Source organism: Ostrinia furnacalis, unplaced genomic scaffold (genome assembly GCF_004193835.3).
Source record: "Ostrinia furnacalis isolate ACB-3 unplaced genomic scaffold, ASM419383v2 OfSCF7471, whole genome shotgun sequence".
NCBI classification, from domain to species: Eukaryota; Metazoa; Arthropoda; class Insecta; order Lepidoptera; family Crambidae; genus Ostrinia; species Ostrinia furnacalis.
The window spans coordinates 816,522-838,896 of NW_021137710.1; the positions used below are offsets into that span (position 1 = coordinate 816,522).

The 22,375-nt window shown below is 38.5% G+C and overlaps 1 protein-coding gene across 6 annotated transcripts in view; it reads left to right on the forward strand.

Annotated features, from left to right (window-relative positions):
- Positions 1-22,375, forward strand: part of shaker (potassium voltage-gated channel protein Shaker) — a 466,602-nt gene that overhangs the window by 427,770 nt on the left and 16,457 nt on the right. For 5 of the 6 annotated variants that reach the window (XM_028321153.1, XM_028321155.1, XM_028321154.1 and 2 more), the window contains 6 exons: positions 10,651-10,754; positions 11,385-11,546; positions 11,799-12,442; positions 12,910-13,039; positions 14,603-14,808; positions 15,032-15,145. In XM_028321153.1, coding sequence (XP_028176954.1) covers positions 10,651-10,754; positions 11,385-11,546; positions 11,799-12,442; positions 12,910-13,039; positions 14,603-14,808; positions 15,032-15,075 — 1,290 coding nt within the window. In that variant the 3' untranslated portion in view covers positions 15,076-15,145. Of the gene's footprint in view, positions 1-10,650; positions 10,755-11,384; positions 11,547-11,798; positions 12,443-12,909; positions 13,040-14,602; positions 14,809-15,031; positions 15,146-22,375 lie in introns of those variants that run through there. The other variant, XM_028321157.1, reaches the window with a different exon arrangement.

The following is a 22,375-nucleotide window of genomic DNA, read 5'->3' on the forward strand; positions in this document are numbered from 1 at the left end:
TCCAATCGTTTGTACATCCATTAATATTCGCATGGCTCTCATAATAGTCGCGGGGATAATTACCGTGGCAAATGGTCGGGGGTAATGTGGCATAGGATTATTGCCTCGTTGCTGATATACCCATTAGGGGCAATGGGTAGTTTTGTGACATGTCGAACCTATTTTATCGATACCTTTTGTACAGACGTTATATAATTGAACTAAGCACTGTGAAATCTTATTCAGTTATACAGTAACCTACTAGTAATATGTGGTTACACTAAGAACAATTTTTGCAACTTAAATTATAGTAATAAATTATACTTTTATGTGCTATCGACTATGGATAGCATACAGACGCGTGGATGGCGATTTGTCTCAGTAAAAGTATAAGTTTGGTGAAAATACACATATTTCCAGAATTATGTAGTGAATTAAGAGTCAAAGTCAAAATTTCTTTATTTGTATAGACTATTAGATAGTGATAAGAAGTCATGAAATATTTAAAGAAAAAATAAAAGTAAAAGACTAATAAAATCTTAAAAACAATAAAGTTTTGCGCTTATAGAGCCTTTACGAATGCATGTCTCATAATCTTTTTGCCCTACCAGTGTGTAGGAGCAAAAAAGTACAGTAAAGAACGTTTCTTTTGTTCCAAAATGTATCTCTATAAGGCCACTGTTCCACCCAGGCTCGTGCTCGTTTTGGCTGACCGCAATGCAGATTTTGCGCAATTTTGTGTGAAAAAATTCAGAGCTTTTGCACTATACAATTTATTAATTCAATTTGCTCCGTGACAGCGCCGAAACTGAACGAAGTTTTACCGCATAACTTTATTATAACAATATTGTCACAAAAAGTCGTATATCATTAGTTTTCTTTTACCGAGTTTAGGGTTTGAAATCTTGTTAAATCACTCGTATTCATAAATTATTATTAAGGCTCCTTTAAACCGTTAAAATAGCAATTACCTTTGTTAAGTTACAGTTGCCTATTTCCCTGTAATTCAAAGTCTTCCTTTACCATGCAAACTCTACTTTAAACTTCTGTGTAGCCCATATTAAATCACGGACAAAATCGCGAACTCGTGCCCCGTTACCATTTGCATTCAGTGTGGTTTCGATATTTTTAAATCAACTTACAAACTAACTGTCTATTTCAGAATAGCAAATGCACATAACGACACAATGTAACGCGACGCCGTATAAAAATTGTACTTAGCCTAGGCGCAGACCACCGATTTTTAGTTGGCCAATAGTTGGGCCCAATTCTAATTTGTATGAAGAATCGGCCGATACCAAATTGGTGTAGTGTGCGCACTTCCATACATCTTCATACTGATTAACAACCCGACTCAACTATTGGCCAACTGAAATTCGGTGGTCTGTACCCAGGCTAAATAGAACAAATTATCTTTCCTACATAAATGCATTAGCTAAACACTCAACGACATTGCATACAATGAATGCATAAATTCCTCACTCTAAATTCATGTTAGCATTCAACACGTTCCATTCACATTAGTAAGCTCCCACTAAAATTCTCCACACGTCCTGGAAATCTTTCACAAAACTATCTCTGTAATAACCCTCAACGTTGGTCTCAAAATGCAAATCACACCATTTTCTATTAACGCAAGCAAAAAGTCGCCCTTTCATTTCCACTGTACCCAACGCCGCGGCGTACTCGAGTCCGCTTTAGTACTCTCGCGCGGACTCGAGTATCTTACAGAACTCGTCTTGCGAGCTACTGACGACATTAATTACTAAAAAACGGTCAAGAGCTAGGATTGCTTTGGACGATTTAAATAATTTGGCGACCGAGAGATTTCCTTCCCGAGAAATATGAATTTAAAGTGAGACGGGAACGAAAATATTGGATTAGCTTTAGTTGAGTGTTTGAGTTTTCCAATTTAGAGTAGATTAAATTATTAGAATATGGCTCAAAAGTTTTGCAATCAAAAGTAGACTAGGTACTTTATTCTAGCGACATAAAAAATACTAAGTTTATTTCTAAAACAACTCTTCGGAATGATTTGAGTAGAAAATCAAGAAGCAGTATCTCTTTGTGTCTCATTCGACGCCATATTAAAACGATCTAGCGCGAGCTAGAAGGAAACAGCGATTGTGGAGGATTCAAAATGAATAAGATATCACCTTGAGACTGAGTTGAGACTCAAGATAACGTGCCCCACTTGCAGTCTAAACCGGGACAGGTTTAGATCTGTCCGACAGCTGAGCCTATTGTACCACCCGCAAAGAAAGCATTGTTTAGTTTCTTTGTTAATTGTATCGTGTTTATCTCGACTAGGTTTATTATGAAAGAGAAACACTGGTGACAGATACACCGTAGTTCAACAAAGCTGCGTCATTAACGTTATTTTTCAATAGAACATAACAGTTTGTTCGTTCTATCGTTTCAGCCAACAAAAACCTCTACTGCTGGACATAGTACCGTAAAGTAATTACAGGACGTAGTTTAAGAAGATGAAAATTAACCTATGAACCGCCATAAAGTTCTCATATAATAAAACAGAACGACGCGACGTGTGACTCTATCACTTTTAAAATTAGAATAGTTTCTTTTCATTATCCAACAATAAGATGAATCACGACTGCAATATCCTGTGTAATTAATTATGCGGGTCAATTTACACTTTAAAACCGAGTAATTCGTCAACCCACCAATGAAATGATCTCTATAAATACAAAACTAGTGTGGCCACAAAGGTACAAGTAAGATTAATAATTTCGTAAATAAAACTTACTACTACGAGCCCTTAAAATTAGAATTAAATTGCATAATGTCCCTGCGAATTCAAAATGCAATAGTCATCGACCGATTCCAGGGTCCGACCGATTCCGCCCAACGACGATCTTTTTTTACCGAGTCGATTGACGATTACGGCCGGGCAAATTATTTATGGACATTGGACATGTCTAAATTCGTTCCACGCTCTCGTTAACAAGTCAGATGAAAGTTTCAGCCGCCCATTCAACTTATATTAGTGGCAGTTCTGTTTTGTTGTTGCTAACTTAGTTTTCAGTAGGATGCGGATCTGTGTAGGCTGCTGCTAAATACTCAATCTGTTTACACAGCTTTGGCTCTCTATGAGACAATACAGATTTAATGTTTCCTCTTAAAGCAATGCATAAAATAAAGACATTAACCGTCGATAGCTTAAGTTGGAGAAGGGATTCAAAACTCATAAAATCTAGAATTACTTACCTTTTAAATTGTCCTAATTAGAGGCCCTTGTATACTATGTTATCAATAGCTGGCCTAAAATAACTAATTCTTTGAAACCTAAACCCGTCAACATACCTTACTCTCCTTTTAAAAAACTAGCCTCGTATATCCCAGGCTAATAACGGGCACTTACCCGCGTTTACCCACTGCAGATATTAAAAGCAGTAATGCGTGAAATGGGAGTATTTCCAGCGGTGGTGTTTACGCACCAACACGGCAGTTACAGTTAATGGCTGGCAAAGAACCACCCACGGGTGGACGCGACGTTGTGTTTTGTTGTAGAGTTTTTAAAGATAAGCATCAATGGACTTTTTGCAGAATATACAATGCTGTTTGCCTCTGGTAAATTAGAGGTCGTGCTTATGCAGTGGAGATCAGTGATAAATAATAATATCTGTCAATGTCATAGTAACAGACGGATAAATGGTGCAGTAGTTATTGAGATGCGGTTGGAGGAGCGTTTGTCTCATTTCTCATAGAAATGCATTCTCACCTTAGGAATGATAAAAAATCAGGCTAATATATCGTGAACACATTCAATCTTGGTAGGTACTAGTTTTCTAACTAACCAGTACATATGATAAAGTAATTGAAACTAAAATGTACTTATCGGTATTTTCTCCAAAAATAAACTTCAATTCTTTAAATCCAAATAAACTCACCAAAGAATAGATTAAAATGCCACATCCATGTTTATTACTGGGTATGCATTTATTAGTTGCATTTTCCAGCTATTGATAACATAGGCGGGGACGTATAATTGAGGCCTTCGTCAAGTTGTTTAATAAACTAGGAGGCCACTCATCAATGTCAACGTGACCTAATGATGCATTACTCTACGATTGAATGACGATTCTGATTGAATTGGCTAAGTCGCAATGCATTTTTGAAGCAAAATGTCACTGACCGCACTGACACGTTGTTTATATGTGATATTTAGAGAATTACTTTTATAAGTACATAATTAGGTATGCAGACCACTGTATGGTCCGCTTTTCATGAGATACGTACCATACAGGTATGCTTCGTTACACTTCAAATTGCGTTTGTCACTTGTGGTTAAAGCCTGCGGTTGGCTTTAGACCTGAAATTCTCCCAAGTTTCATAGCATTTACAGATCTACACTATTGTGGCAATATCATTATTTATTTGTATTTCGTAGATTCATTCTAGTGTCTGTACAGTCAGCGTCAAATAGATCGTGACACCCTAAGGCCTTTGTCCAGCAGTGGACGTCATTTGGCTGAAACGAACGAACCCTAAGTGGCCAAAAAGTTGATAACACTACTTTCGTTCGTTCGTTCGTTTCAACCGAACATTTTGCACAACTTTATTCCTATGTAACTGTAACAAACGTGTTGGTGTTTGGCTACTTTGGGTGTGACGAACTATTTGACGCTGAATGTACTATACCAATGGCTTTGGGTGAGCCTCGGCTTTCCAACGGTCTTCAGTAACTTCAAGAATGACTTTTTTCATTACTTCATCTCCTGTCTGGCAATGACAGCAGCAGTTCCATTAGAACAAGGCTATTCAATGGTGGTGACGTGTATAAGTGCCCTGAACACACCTGGTACAAAAATTGGCTTTGATTTTTTGAACCATTTTCCAAGTCCAACATCTTTGGCAGGTCATAATTACCGTTTATTGTAGTAAACTAAACTTTTTCTGCGCTCGCATGTTTACAAACTACAAAGTGGCACTCCGCGTAGAATTTTACGGCGCATGCGCGAGGCCCCAATAAATTATACCACACTTCGCTGTTTTATTCGCTACATCGGTTTCAGCATCTAAATCAATGGAACGAATTTTAGTGCGTAGTTAATCAATCGTATTTTATTTTGGTTTAATGACCTGATATTTTACAATTTTTTTATAATGTCAATAATTATATGTTTAGTCTAAATTGCATGATTGCATTTCACGAACTTTTTATAAGTTTAATTTCAATATGACCACGTAGGCATAGAGAATAAGGAGAAAATAGATACATATAACATAATAATATAAAAAACTTATGAATATCGAGCAATGGACGAAAATGTTTTTGGGCAAACCAATGTACGAGTATTTAAAGATAAAACTTTTTTTAAAATTCCAAACGTATTCTAGCGTTCTGCTGAAATAGTAAAAGCTCTGACCTTGTCCATAAAAACTGGCCATATTACAATAACAGGTGAATACACATTCTCTATCTATTTATATCAGATAGATTTGTGTAAAACTCCAAACAATTAGAGACAGCTGTTACCAGAATCAGTTATCAAGTTTATTTGTGAACTGCAGGCCAAGGAAACTGTACATTGTACAATTAATATGATTTACAGCAGTTTTTCTAAACACTGTAGTTTTACAATCTGAAACAAACCTCCGTTTACCTTGCTAATTGTGAAACTATGTAGTATGATTATTTATAACTCGAGTTTTAGTTCCACCAAACACCAGGTTTTTCAGTCTGTTAAAGAAAGGTCAATTTAATCAAGTAAGGTCACATAATGAACTTCATCATTAGCCATTTTTTTTAAGTTTATTTAATGTGCCCACAGAAACACAACCTTGCAACAAAATGTTTTCCCTTATAAATCTGTTTTTTTTTTCCAAATATAGAACTAGAAATATGAAAAATCGTCCGTTCAAAACGTATTCTGTAACTCGCTCTAGGCAATCATTGCAGGAAATTTTATCTGGAAATAAGATTTTTCCGTGCCTCGCGTCCTCGACACAGGGAAATGGATAAATATCCTTGCACTTCATTTCACACGGGCTTATTCCGAGTGGGAGGTGCGGGTAATTGCATTTTATGTATCTCCTTCCGCGACGCTGCATCGAGAATATCATTCGCAAGTGGAAGAAAAATGTAATATTTTTACAAACGTGTGCTCTCAGCTGCGTTTGTTTATAGTTGATATTCTGGGGGCATAATTTTATAGGGTAATGTCACTACATTAATATTGCTATAAAATTTGACATTTAGGAACAATATAACCTTTTGTCAGTAGCAGTCGTAATCTTAATAAACTAAAGATAGACCACGCCCACGACACGTTGCACCAGGTAATAAAGATTGCTGTATAAATAAGTATAGTCTACTCGTACGTACTACTGTAGCTTTTGAATCTACTCGTAATTTGCAATGAAAATGTTTCAAAAACAACATACCAATTACGCTGTTGCGAGGTACCGGACAATGCATTTTCTCGAAGGCTTGCAAGCAATTTCGAAACTACCATTTTCTGAATTAAACCGCCCAAGAACCAGGCCCAGTAGCCATTACGTTCAAGACGTAATTGCACCATCAAACCGTCAGAGATTAAAGATTAAATGAAAATATATACTTCGTCAAATTTAACCGTTCATATTTTCCAAGAAACTTTTTCAAATATACTTTTATCAGGAAATTAAAATACAAGTCGTGACAGCCCTATCTCGATTCTCTATCGCCCTGTATCGATTTTATTCGAGAGTTTCGAGTATTCGCGATCGTAGATAAGTCCCGAGTCAAAGGACTTTGAGGACTGGTACGGAGATGGGCCCGGCTGTATTATTTATTACCTTTCTGGATATTTCGTAGGATATCGGAGATAGAAACCTTTGATAATATAAAACTAGCTCTTCCTCGCCGCTTTGCTCAGGCTAATTTAAACTTAACACTAAGGCTGGGTTGCATCATCTTACTTTAACTTTAAAACAAATGTCAAAAATCTGTCATAAAAAACACCGGTTATCGTTATAGTTACAGTCAAAGGTGGGTGGAGCAACTCAGCCTAAGTCTTTGGAGGTTTTTACAATGACAGTAACTACTTACATTATTAGTGTGCTCAACGATAACGTTGGTACAATCGATAAACCAATCCCCGTCTCTGCATTAGATGTTGGCCATTAACTACAGCTTGACCGCCAATAAATCCCAGCCAGTGAAGTTTATGTTAGCCCGGGGAGCTGGCTGATTATCCAACAGTAAGAGGACTACATTAGTTTATAGTCTTTGAATAGGCAACATGACAAAACTAAAATAATTCTGAACTTAGGAGGGGACGTCAAGTCGCCATTCTGTTTAAGACCAGTCAGCTGACTAAAGCGTCCTATACATAATAAAATTATAGTCTGTTATCAGTATTATGACTTAATTTCTTGTTGCTACCTCCACTATAGAAAAAGAACGACTAGGAGAAAATTCCTTCCTCTTGTTCCCACCCATATATTTTTCTCTTCATCAGCATATACGTCTGACCAGTGAACATCAATAACTTATCTGATGGAGCTGTCTATAGGAAAGCAAAACTTGTCGTACCTATAACCAGAAATGAGATCGATCATAAAGTAAACTCGTTTGAGTGCCCAATAAAAAGGCACTCAGTTGAATACCGACGTGTTGCTAAAAAGCTTTTAATGTAAGACTTTCTAAAATTAACCGATGCACGCTGCGGTACATAAGTGTGCCTGTATTTATAGCCAGTTTACAAGTTTGCCGAAGTTTGGGCTCAACCGGTGCAGTTATTGGGATTGTTGGGTATTTACCAACTTCCTAACAGTTTATGATTAATGCCCCGGTCTCTAACTTGAACTGCCGCTACAGGTGGCAATTTGCAACTGCAAACTTTGACTTCAGAAAGCCTTTGTGTTCGTTTACTGGGAACTACAATACCTCACATTTAGAAGTTGTTCGTTACCTCCATTTTGGTGACGAATGTATGCCACTATTTAACTTCAAACTTAATTTAAACGTCTAGGACTATAGACAAAGTAACTTACTCGTATGGTAGATGCAAATTCGTGATCGATTCATATACATATGAAATGAATTGTAATTAAGTACAAAGAGAGCGAAAGGTTTGAGACGTTACTAAACAATGTCAAATTGTCTAGAAACATCCTGCCAACTTCAGGTTGTACGAGTATTATGTTCGCTGAATATTTCCTTTGGTGTCGAAATTCAAAATACTTTAGGATCTTCGATCGCGACAGAATGATTCTTCTGAAGTCTGCGAAAATCATTATAATAGTAGTTAACATCATTATAATAGTCATAATACCATTGTCCTCGCGGGAAGCAAACCTGCGACCGCGGCCTTTGTACCGCTAATCCACGCGCGCACGCATCAATGACACCACGCGTAAACAAGCGTCGGATCGATCCCAATATTTACAAGCGCTGCAGTCAGTAGTCGTCTGTTTACGACCCAGCCACCGTTTTGCTAGGCATCGCCACAGCTGGAGATGCCTCAGTAGACTCGTCTGTTAGCAGCTTAGCGTTGTTTTAGCAGCACGGCTTGGAGGACCAGCTAAGATTAATTGTGACTCTTCGAACATCAAGTTTTTATTACTATCAGAGGAAACTTGAAAGAAACGCGGACAAATATTGCTGTCATTCTAACATACCTACTCGTAATACAGACTGAACATTACAAAGCTACTGTACCCGCGTAAAGTATGTTATTTCTTTCGCGGATGTTACTCCGGTTGGCAATGGCCGCCTCCGAAAATACTTTTATTGTGCGTTCTCAAGGGCGGCTGCAGCGCAGCGTTATGAAGTGATTTTAATTAATATTCGCGCCGTAAACGCAGCCGCAAACGGCTTTCGGATCTCCGCTGACGTGGAGTGATGTGTGCTGTAAACTTTATGCCACGTCCGCTCACTACAGAACCCCGCGATTCTTTTGTCTTTGCTTCAATATGAACTAAAGGTGAACGCACACCAGTCTTCATCGAAAGAATTTCATTATTTTGTCGATACTAGCTTTTGCCCGCGGCTTCACCCGCGTGAAATTTAGTTTGTCACAGATCGTCATAAATTATAGCCTATATGTTATTCTGGGTTATAAAAAATAATACTGTAAAGTTTCATCAAAATCCGTTAAGCAGTTTTTGCGTGAAAGAGTAACAATATAATTTCATTATAATATCGCATTTCTAATATTAGTAGGATGGTCTTGACTACACGACGACCAAACGATTTCATTATAAGACAAAAATCATAAAAAAATATGGAATCGCTTAAGTACGTCTTTATTTGTGCATAGGTGCGCAGTCACATATTAAACTGAATCTCAAATTCTTTAGGATGCCTGTATACTTTCTAGCAAAAATAGAATTTCAAGATACCCAACATCGCTTTACTTACGTTCAAGAATGGCGCATACGGTCACCCGTCTGGACAAACCTAATGATATTTTGATTTCTTGAATCCAAAATAAAGTTAAATTGTAAAAAAATGAAGGTACTAGAGGTATAATAAAATATTCTTTCACCGCACTGTCGTTAGATATTGTGGAAAAATAACATCACAATCAAATAACTCTATTTGAATTCAAATATAGTTCAATACCTACTCTATGCCGTTGTAAAAATCCTTTGAGGACACCTTTGTCCAGCAGTAGACGTCATTTGACTGAAACGAACAAACCAACCTATTTTATAACAACGTGTTAGTTGTTGGTTAGTTGTTGCAATTCACGAAGGCGAGTGAGCTTTACATGTGTGGTGGCTCGCTTGTGTTCGTTTTTCAAAAGTTTTGATAGACATTACGCTATACACGTACACACACAAGTAAAGCTCACCTACAAGTAAGAGTCACACTTATGCGTTATTAGAAACAAGGATAGTCAATAAGGACGCTAAAGTGCGCCTACCCATCACCATAATAAGACTGCTGCTTACTCGCCGCATCGTTTAAATGTCCCGTCCGAGTCACAAATTACTTTCTTTGACTTTAAAGCATTTAAACTGCCTTTTAAGGATCGCGAACAAATCGTTAAAGCCTACCGTGCCTTCAGACCATTTGGCTAGTTCTGCAGCACTGTTACAGCACAATTTATGTATCCAGTCCAGACACCGAGGCCGTGTCTGTTTGCGCTCAACGGGCTTTAACTAATACTGTTGTATTTACATATTGTTCTCGAAGGGATTGAGTGTAAACAATAGAGCACGGTAAACATCAGCCGAATGTTACAAATATTTACACGATTTATATAACTTTTGGCTACAATATTTATAACTTGCCGTTATTATGGTAATAAAACCCGGTTCATATACTGGTTGACCTTTCAGTGACAAATCATTCGTGAAATTGGACAGTAAATTAACTAGTCGCACTTGGCATTCTCGCTTTATTACTCGATTGCATAAAGATGAGTCTGTATTTTGGATCACCATAATTTGTTTTGAAGATCCCTTAATTCATTTTTCAGACATGTCGACGAAATAGACATTATGATTTCTGTCTCTGTTAATAGCTAAAGATACAAATAGTAAGTCACTGAAAAATTGATCACCCATCACAACCTGACCGCGCCCAACGTTGTTTGAGCCGCACAATGGCTGTCAACCTGGCAGCCGTTGTGCCAGACCTCCCTATAGACACGCGGCTAATTCATTAGGTGTATTAATCAGACTGAGTGCGTTAATGTTTTGTTTTGTCCACAGGTCAGCGGCCTGAAGTTCGAGACTCAACTGCGTACACTGAACCAATTCCCAGAAACGCTTCTGGGCGACCCCGCCCGGAGAATACGCTATTTCGACCCGTTGAGGTGAGTTGATGCATTTATCTTATGGGTGCGACGACTTAGGTAATGGAGAATCTGAAAGTTCTAATTAAGTAGGTACTGTTCAAGTATAGGAAAGACAGCGCAAATAAAAATCGTTAATTTTAATTTATTAGTAAAGTTTTTCTTTCTATTTTAGAATATTTTAGATTAAATATTTTATTCGTTCGAAGTAAGTGGATGGGAAAGACAGTGGCAGTTTATAAAAATACTTGTACCTACATGGCCCAACTGTTCATATTAATTCATCGTATCTTTAATATAGGTATTTTATACTTAAAAGGAAGTTTAGCAAAATGTACACACGACAGCACATCAGGCTACCCATTTTTGTTGCAAGATCGCCCCTATTACTACAGCACAAGAACCCACAGTGGTTACGTTGACGTGCCGTCGTCTGTACTGTAACGAAGTTTGTTTACTTGTATGTAATAAAATATTTTCATTTTCATCTTTACATAATTGTGTGCAAATGTCTGAAATAGACGCAAAATACTTTGGTCATCTCCGCGACTTAAATTCCACGGTGAATCAGTTTTCAGTTAAAAATATTATTCAGATTAGAGTAATTTGTGATAATCGAACGTTCTATGATCTTCATCTCCCTTTCCACAGGAACGAGTACTTCTTCGATCGGAACCGCCCATCTTTCGACGCCATCCTGTATTACTACCAGAGCGGCGGGCGCCTCCGGCGGCCCGTTAACGTGCCCCTCGACGTGTTCTCCGAGGAGATTAAGTTCTACGAGCTGGGGGAGCAGGCTACCAACAAGTTCCGGTATGTTCCACATCACCCCTGATTACTCGAATTGTTAAGGCTATGCGAACTCTAAGAACTCAACCTTTAAATTCTTTGCTATTGTATTTCTCCACGAAACTATGACCTCACCGACACCACCGCCACAACACAACTAGAAGCCTTCACTATAGCAAAGAAAATAATTACATGATCACGCTTTCATCAAGGTAGTATCATGTCGCAAATAAGATTTAACTTTAATAGAATACTAATACACAACCTCTTTTGCAGTGAGGATGAAGGATTCATAAAGGAAGAAGAGAAGCCCCTGCCCTCCAACGAGCGCCAGCGCAAAATCTGGCTGCTCTTCGAGTACCCCGAGAGCTCCCAAGCCGCTCGCGTCGTGGCCATCATCTCCGTCTTCGTCATCCTGCTGTCCATCGTCATCTTCTGCCTCGAGACCCTGCCGGAGTTCAAGCACTACAAGGTGTTCAACACCACCACCAACGGCACCAAGATCGAGGAGGATGAGGTCCCCGACATCACCGACCCGTTCTTCCTGATCGAGACCCTCTGCATCATCTGGTTCACCTTCGAGTTGATAGTGCGGTTCTTGGCATGTCCGAATAAATTTAACTTTTTCCGCGACGTGATGAACATTATCGATATTATCGCGATTATTCCCTACTTCATCACGTTGGCTACCGTCGTTGCGGAAGAAGAGGACACGCTGAACCTGCCCCGAGCCCCGGTCTCCCCTCAAGACAAGTCCACCAACCAAGCCATGAGCCTCGCCATCCTGCGTGTCATCCGTCTGGTGCGCGTGTTCCGAATCTTCAAACTGTCTCGTCACTCCAAGGGCTTACAGATCCTCGGTCGCACCCTCAAGGCATCCATGCGTGAACTGGGACTACTGATATTCTTCTTGTTCATCGGTAAGTTGATTACGCTAGTGAATTTCTTTAAATTACGATTTAAATTAATATGCCGAAATGTTAAACTCTTTTTATTGGGGAAAGTAAAGAAAACTTAATATTAGACTTGAAGAAGTGGTTCAGTTAAAATATGAGATGGCAGCGTTTTGTGAGTGCCACGGAGAGCAGCGGCAGTCGCGCTGCCGGCGCCGCGCGGTGACGCGGCGTGGTCGCCGGCTTGCGTGCACAACGTGTCTTGTGTTCGCAGGGGTGATCGTGTTCTCCAGTGCCGTATACTTTGCCGAAAAAGATCGCCCTGATTCAAATTTTTCTTCCATACCTGACGCCTTTTGGTGGGCCGTCATAACGATGACCACCGTCGGTTACGGCGACATGAGGTAACCGCGCGGCCCGCCCGCGACCGCTCGCAGCCTCCCCGCACTGTATGTCGCACTCTATTCTCCGTTGGTGTGTGCTTGTTCTTAAAGGTGTCGTCCTGTTTTCCTCCGCGGTGTACTTCGCTGAGGCCGGAAGTGAGAACAGCTTCTTCAAATCCATACCAGATGCGTTTTGGTGGGCGGTCGTGACAATGACGACCGTAGGCTATGGAGATATGACGTATGATACAGCGACTTCACCCTAAAATTTGTATTTGCATTCTCGTCATTTCATTTTTTCCTTCAACCCTACATTGGCATTTTAACACTGTTGCGATATCTTTCGCCACATCATAACTATACATATTCTGCTTCAATTTGATTTGTCGTCAGTTCGCCTAGAGCTTAACTGATCACTTCACACTCTACCTACTACATTCACTCTTTACAGAATACTGCACGTTTATGAACGTTCATTGATGTCTTGGTAATTTAACTGTTTTTATTATCTTCCTGAACCCTTTGCAATTTTACACGGAAGCATTAATGTAAAATTTTCCATAGCACGAAAATGATCCAGCATATTTTATACCTACCACATTCCGTCGTCGGTGTGACAATCGCCCCTCCCAAAGCGTATTTATTATGAGAGAACAGCTTTTGCGTGACCTGAGTCAGCTTAGATCCGATTCTGAGGAGTTGGAGTGGCGCGTCAGTGTTCCAAGCACTCGTCACCTGTACGCTCCTCTGTATGCTTCTGCTAAATTAAATGTGTCCTATCCTGTGTTGGTGTTGTGATCGTTCAAATGACGTTTACCTTAGCTTGTCGAAAATGGTGATCAACTACAACCGCTCGCACCATCGTACACGTGCCGTTTGCCGTCCAATAGACGGTGGCATCCCATTTCGCTTCACTGCATCACCAGTTAGAATACGTACCGTCTGAATCTCTCAATCTAGTTAACAAAAATCGCTTCATATTGAACCCCTAGGACATGTGGTAAATTTTACATTTAGCTGCTATGTAAAATTGGCGTTCAGAATATTTTTCACCGCTTGATTTTTTACATCAGCTTTCCATCGTTAGCTTACACACCATTTTCGATAGAGGTACATGAAGTGAATGTTTTAGACGTAATATAATTTTAATATGCATGACGGAAAGTCTTTGTGTAGGCACAGAAGTAAATCTTAGTTGTTCATGTGGTAGTTACGGCATCAAACTCGTATTTTTCTTTTTGTTTCGAACCCCCTACCAACTCTTTCTCTCGAGTGCTCAAAAGGAGATCAGAACTGTTGTCTTAACTGTTCTGGAAGCTATTAAAGTTGCGATGTGACTGCAAAGCTTTTATTGTGACCCTTCATCGTAACTGTAATGGCTTCACCAGCACAAGTAAGACTGAAGTCTGTGTGTTCAGTTGAGCACCAACGCTGGCGGTAACCAATGCAAAGCGATAAGTATACGTTACACACTGTGTAACAGCTGGCGGGTGTGAATGGTGATGAATGAAATTGTATTGCTCGCGTTCTTCTCTCTACTGCAAAGCGAATGGTCTGAAAGATATAAAACCTTGCCTTATTGCACATTACAGGATTCCCGAATAGGATTTTTGTTTGTCGTTACTTTCGTTCCGTTTAGTTGTGTTCTTTACATCCAAACACGTCCATTTTGTTAGTAGTTATCTCGTTTTGGGTATTTTTAACGCATGTTCATATCACCATCATTTGTTTGTTAACAACAATTAGTTTTGTCGTTTTGTTTGGGACCTTTGTGTGGGTTACTGACAGTATGTTTTCTGTGTAGACCGGTGGGAGTGTGGGGCAAGATTGTGGGTTCGCTGTGCGCCATCGCCGGCGTGCTCACCATCGCGCTCCCCGTGCCCGTCATCGTATCCAACTTCAATTACTTCTACCACCGCGAGACCGACCAAGAGGAAATGCAGTCACAGAACTTCAACCACGTCACCAGCTGCCCTTACCTTCCTGGCACGATGGGCGAGCCCTACCTGAGTAAGTGCTACTTATAATCTGACATCATCACACTCCATCATCGTGAAACAATGCAAACGAAAATGTAGTCGTATTCATTCCTTTTTTAATTGTACCTATCGTCTTTTTATTTGATATTTTTCGAATCGATGTCGCATGCGATTATGCTTCGAACACTTTTTAATTGCACGCTTTGAGTTTTCCTTTTATTTTGTTCCTTTATGTTGATTTTCGGTACTTTCAGGTGGAAAGGACGATGAGAAGGACGACGTCTACAGTGACCAATGACTATACATAGTGTTGTTTTGTTTGTAGTAAGGACTACTAGTCGGCAGAGACGATGTTTGTGATATTAAGAGTAAGAGACAAAGTGCAACGTGCTTATGTAAATATTAGTTTAAGTGATGTAAAGATAAAATAAATTGTTATCTATTACTTTTAGATATGTTTGAGTGGCAGTGTTTTATAGTCTCGGTGGGTGGAGACGGTTTTGAAATTAGTAAATATTAGACACATCCAGACAGAAAGTCGCAGTTTCACTCGTTTCCGTAATTGTTAGATTTACGGACACATTTCATGATACATAAAATGTTGAAAACATCCTTATCAGTTTGAGTTAGTCACAAATTCAGTCATTCTAAGTTAGTGGCTAACTAGTGATGCAATTTCCATTAGTTTCAACACTAATTTTGGCTCAGTTAAATTATTCAGTGACAAATCACAGTGTCTGAATGACACTGCAAGTCCAATTTGCGATGGTCCGTTAAACTGCGGTTAATTAACCTGAATCCACGTTCCAATAATGGCGAACACCTCTTGACTGGACTGTTTGTTGAGTTGCATTTATAATTATACGTTTTATTTTTAGCAATATTATGCACCGTTGTGTCACGTGGATATTGGAAGTAAGTTTTAGTTTTTATTACATTATTTTTTTACATGTTTGCTTGTTTCACATTTTATTTCAACTTTAGTTTTACACAAACTGTTTTGTTTAATTAACCTATTTATGTTATCAAAAACACACAGTACACATATCAGTTAATAAAGTGACAGTAGTTAATTTAGTTCGAAACTGGTAGCGGAACTAGCTCTAATATAAACTGGGATACAAATTCCGCGCATAACTCTCAACTGTAGAAGTAAAATTACCGGGAACAGTTCGACCGGAAATTGAAAGCTCGATAAGCTCTGAAAGCTCCGGGAATGCGGGGCGCGGCGGCAGGAGCTTTCGTGGGCCGGATGCAGCTATTGCATACCGTCCTTTGTTTTAACCTTCGCCGGCTGCACTATTGGAATGCTCGGTACGTATTATATTCGTACGAGTTCTCGGTATTAGTTATTTCCTATGTATCGGTAAAAGTTTCTTTCTGTACGTGTATTGGTTTTATTACAGTACGTTCATAGTAGGTTGGTAAGATATTTTGTGAGGCTACTTTTTAGATTCCATATCCATTTGTTAGTTACGTAATTGCTTATTATTAACTGAGATTTAAATTAATATTAGAACTAAACATCTTTTAATTATGTACACCATTTAGTACGTACCAAAGTAAATAACTTTAGAAATCAAGAAGTCTAATCAGGAATCTGAATTGTATTTGCTGAAAAATGTCTACATTACGACGGTTCTGAAATAAACAACATACTGAAATCTGTCTACTTCAGGCCACACGTGCTTAACTCTGCCATCCCTTCTCGTTATAATTAGACGTGCGCCGCTGATTGATTGCATATTAATTAAACGTCGGATGACGCCCATTGATTGCACATGCTGCCTATTAATGAAAAATTAATTAACCATCGCCTCTGCCGCATAATCTATACTAATTTGTTGCTGAAATGAGACTACGAACGTGTTAAATAGAATATATTTGAGTTGTTTGACTGGCGTTGAAGGCAAGGATAATTATAACTACAATCTAATTCTTAAATAATGTAATTAACCTGCATATCAAACATTCTGTAGTTGTAACTGATGAGTGCCATTTTGCAATAGAAATGTAGGCTATATTCTTAAGTTTACATTATACTTACATTACATAATATCTGCATTGCGCGTCGATAAATTAGAACTGTATCATGATTCCATCTCTAGTTTCTCTACAAGTTGGTATAGTTTCTGAATTCACTGAGGCTTAGCGGCAACGACAGCGGAGACCGTGAGACCAAAAGCTCGTTCCCACTATAACCCATCCGGTAAAAATCGGTAGCCAGTTAACAGTCCTTTTTAATAAAATATGATCATTGCGGACGAACGTAATTAAGGCTACCTAATCTTCTACGCGCATAAATAAAAATAGTCTTTTTCCCATAGATCGTTTTTAAATGATGCAGGTTGGTGGTAGGGCTTGTTCTAAGTCCACCTGGCTAGCTACCACCATCTTACCTAAGGTTGTCGCCATAACAATAATGTTAACGGCATTGTTGTGTTTCGGCAGTTAGAGGTAAGATAGCCAGTTCCTCTGTAGTTGAGGATTCCGGGTGAAGCTCGCTTCCACCTTCGGCCTGATCGTCACTTACCATCAAGTGAGATACAGGCCAAGAGCTTCCCCGTTGAGGATTTAAAAAAAGTGGACCTGAGTCCTATATCTTATAATATTTATAACTTAATGGATTTTGTCAGCTATACCTATAAGATTCAGGCATTTTATCAAGATGAGTTTACTTATCGCGATTGTAATTTAGTTAAATATTTAAAAAAAGTCTATGCACATTGTCACTTTCCTCGGGTCTAATATAAATAAGTATTTAATTTTATTCCAACACTTAACCACAAACATAACCACTTGTAAAATATTTCAGCCTGAACAAAGCACAATAAAATATCAATTTAGCCCCATTCCCCATCTTAAACCGGCCATGTAAAATGGAAACTCAATCTAGCTTAGACGGAGCAAATCAATAGGCTATCCAGGCTAAACCTCCCACGTTGATTGGATATCTTGTTACCTCCGAGGTAGGTAATTGGAAATTATATAAACCTGACCTGCATCGACGACGATCGAGTAAATTGGTGATGAACGGGCTAGCAATTTTAGTTATCGGTTAGCTCAAAATTGTAAGTAAAGCATTAACTTTACTTATTTTTTTCACCCGTAGCATATTATGACCACCCTTTTATACATTTCTTTGCGTCGACTTAGCATTCGTGAAGCTGAAACAGCTGCCTATACCAACAGATTCATACAGAAAATAACCTGATTGCCACGCGTTTCTATGTAGAAAAGCGCGAGATGATTAGTGTTTCTTCGTTTCGCTATCTTGGTTTAGTGACAGAACTGAAGTCTTCTGCCTACGCGTAAAACAGAACAATTCTATCATACCTGCTCAATTTATTCAGCGATAGCCGTCAGCCAACTAGTCTGACTGCATTTTGCAAACTTGCAACCCGTTTATGCTCTAAGCTTATCTCCGTCAACGATATTGATTCTTAAAAGTTTTACTTAAGTAGTTTCTACTCCATCGGTTCCTTTCCATGTACCCAAACTTCTACTCAGTTACTTCAAGTTACGTAACACATAAGCGTGTAAAAATGTAGACGCCAAGAAACGTAAACGTACACTTTCTATGGTAAATATAAATACTAGTGTAAAGTTCGAGCCTGTGACCCAATTTCTTGTTCCAAGTGTACTTGCTGAACCAGCACGAACTATACTAATTTAACAGTGCGGTTTGTCTTGAGTCCTCGAAACTAAACCGGCCAATCTGAAAGTCAAACTTATTAATACGGCAATGTTGCAGGGCACGGTTAAACTTTGAATGGCAAATGAGAGCCTCTCCGTGTTGCTTGAAATGTTCAAATGTTAGCATTGATACTGCAGAAGCAGGGTTATAATATTTGCTGAGTTAAAATATTGGATTGTAGAGATGTTTTAGGAAACAATTAATGCACTAGCTACTCAAAGTTAAAAGTTTTTATGTTTTAACATTAAGAAAAGCTTTCGAAGCAATATGTACCGACATCTAATATACTAGTCTAGTCAAATGTATTCTAGGGAATTTTTTATAGCAAGCGAAAACAATTCATCTTCATTCATATTCCAATAGAGATCTGCATTGTTTCATATTGCCCGTGACGCCTGGTAGACCAATTAGGTAGAAGTTTAATCTTCCGTATAAACACACTTCAATCTACATATATTAAAAGCGAAAGGTCACTGATTGACTGACTCACTCATCACGAAATCTCAGAAATGTACAAGTACTCTCAAATTTTGCATGGGGGTTCCTTTTAGAACGTAGGAGCTCACTAAGACGGGATTTTGCAAAATTCAACCCCTACGGCGGTAAAACAGGATCCACGCGTACGAAGTTGCGGGCGCCCGCTAGTAGCTCTATAAGATTATCCAGTTCGTGATCGGAATGTGTCCCCAGCAGCCATAAATCTCGGCAGTTTACGCTACAATTAACTGATAAATCACAAGTAACTGTGGCACCCAGCCAGCTGCTCAGTATCGGAGTATTTCAAAATTTGGATTAATTCGCTGGATCCAGTTTGTGACGTTGTCGGGGAAAATTTTGCATCGGCATTCTATTAAAATTCAACAATATTTTAGTCGGTATAAATAAATCGAATAGGTACTTATTCAAGTTTAAGGGGACACACTTTAAATACTCAGACAAAGTAGGTATTGAAAGATTTATTGTAGTAAGGTTTGTTTGTAGATGATAGTATGATCTCAAATTAAACTGATACTGGACGAAACTTAAAATTAATTCGCAACCCATTAAAGGAATGCTAATGCCCATTAGTGGATGTTTGTGTGTTGGAATTAACTACCGAAATTCCAGTAGGTACGAAACATAAGTTAGCCAGGATTAAGATAAAATAAATCACAATAAAATGTTGCAATAACGTCATGAAGATTTTCCACTCTTTCAGTTCGCATTATGTAACTACAACACAAACTTTAAAAACAATGAAACGAATGTTTCAAAGTTTATAACCGAGCTGCTTCATAAAACTTTATTGTTCGAAGCATTGTAATGTGAAATATTAAAGTTCTTACTACCTACTTAGTTTCTTCTTACTACTTAGTTTGTTATTAACCAACGTTAAACGGCAAGCATTGAAATAAAACAAACTTAGTTACTTTTTCGTTGTATCAGTTTCTGTTTTTGGGATATTAAACAAAAATATAGAACATACTTACTTAAAGAAACTGTTGTAACATGTGTGAAATATAAACGTAAATGTAATATAGACTAGCGGCCGCCCGCGACTTCGTACCTATGCGTAGACCCCGTCTTACCCGCTTAGGGGTTGATTTTTGCAAAATCCCGGCTTAGTGAGCACCTGTGTTCTAAAAGGAACCCCATGCAAAATTTGAGACTCCTAGCACTTGTAGTTTCTAAGATTTCGTGATGAGTGAGTCAGGCCTTTCAGTTTTATATTTAAAGATGATACTTTCGTGATAGATAAATATAATGAATAAAAAATCTTGAGTCTTGCAGTTTTACAGATGTCAGCAGTAAACACGTTACACGTCCGCTCTCCAATCGTCGACCGATAAGAGAAACGTTTCCAAGAAATTGTTGCAAGTTATGTTTGTTCCCTCTCGTTATACTTTAAACGCTTTCCCTGGGAGGGAGGGAAATAACAATGCGATCCTTACACGTGTAGAAGGGAGGGGGAGGAAAGCTCGCCTCGTTTCATCTTTCGATAAAACGTGATCCTGCCCACTCGTGCGCCTCCTGTCGAATGCAGGAAAAGCGTTTAATAACTACGATAAGAATTGACAATGATATTAGCTTTGACGACTCGTACATATCGCCTTGATATCAATTCGATTCGTAAGCTACTCATTAACTTTTTAAGGAAGAAATTATAGAAATCAAAACTCTACAACGCAAGCAAAATTGCAAGTTATTCTTTAGTGACTACTAATTATTTCGTTGCTTTAATATGCATAAAAGGCATAATTAATTCCAAGATTTTTAATGAAAGTTAACGTAAAGTCTAGAAATTGACGTGACTTGAGAGTCAACCTAACGGCCGAGATTACGTCGGCAATTGATTGAGAATTGAGGGTATGAGAGTAAAGCCTAGGCTTCCGGCTCTAACCGGAAAATGGAAACTTTACGTTGCACCCACACCGGCTGTTTGCAAAAGCTTTCAGAGGAAACATGTTACAGCGTTTATTCCATACCGTTTCCGATATTTCCCCTTGGATGCGATCCTGTAGGAAATTGTAGTTTACCCTTAGATTAATAAAACCTAGATGGATAGTCTTCATACAAACGCTTCGTCAAGAGTGAGGCAAAAATCTTATGTCATTAGTGTCAATTTTGTTGGGGAGTGTAGACAGTGAAGGCGATTTTCCCGAAAGTAGGGAAATTTTTAATACGTTTTTAATTATTTTGTAACTAACAAAAACAAAACGCATCATATACTTACTTATTTATTGAATTCAAAGTACCTACTTAATTACAATAAGATAAATCGACTGAAAAGTCTCGATTTCATAAAAAAGGAAGTGTATTTGTACGGCGAACAATTGGGAAATAAATTTTCTTGTTACTGGTATCATTCCCGTATTTAATTTTTGAAAGCCAAATTCAAGCAAAATACGCGTCGAATCGTAGTACTTACTTATGAAATGTAACACTGGTCACTTTCTTTAGTTTTTCTGATGTATTTAGACACCCTTTCACAGCACAAACCGTCTTAATTAATTAAAAGTCGTCGGACGTGTTTACCAATTTTTCACTTTGACAGTTCATGTGACGTTTACGAGTAAGCCATTCTGGCTTACTAAAATCTGCCTCACCTTTCGTGCACTGACTAAGTATCTATCTAGGTTTTATTAATCTAAGAGTTTACCATACAATCCATAACTTCTTTGGTAGTGTTATGCCCGTTTTCACCATCAATCCCTAATTTTTAAGTGGCCCCTATGAAAACATAATTCCTAATAAGTATACATTACCCAAGTACAGTCAGCGTCAAATAGTTCATGCCATCCTAAATAGCGAAAAAATTCGCAACACGTATTTGTTATATTTGGAATAAGTTTGTGAGGTCAACTTTTTGACCACTTTGGATGTCACGAACTATTTGACGCTGACTGTACGTATTCAGAGATCACTTCATTAATTACTTCATGATATTATCCAGTCTACAAATACACGATCCAAGGTACTCGTGTCTTCTATTTTAGACCTTAGACGTCCTAAATCCACAGACAGACTCATCCCGCTAATTCCGTTTATTATTCTTGGAATTTTTGCCTTTTATCCGTGAAAATGTTCCGCCGAATTGGACACAAACAGTTGACAGGGACAGCCGCTTATGTATTCTTAATGCTCTCCCCATTTTAGCCGGCTAATGTATTATTCAAATAAGCTGGGCTAGATTCGGCAAAGATTTGCGATAAGCAACCGAATAGCATAGATGGTTAAACATATGTTATGTACTCGTAGATCTGATAGTCGGAACTTAAAAGCTTTGGAGCTTCGTAGAGATGGAGAGAACCGCCATCGAAACAATATTATAATAGCATTGTTAATAATGTACATTAAATAAGATCATTTTTAATTTTAATATAATTTTAATTAACGTGAATTAAAGAATCTGGTATTCGTT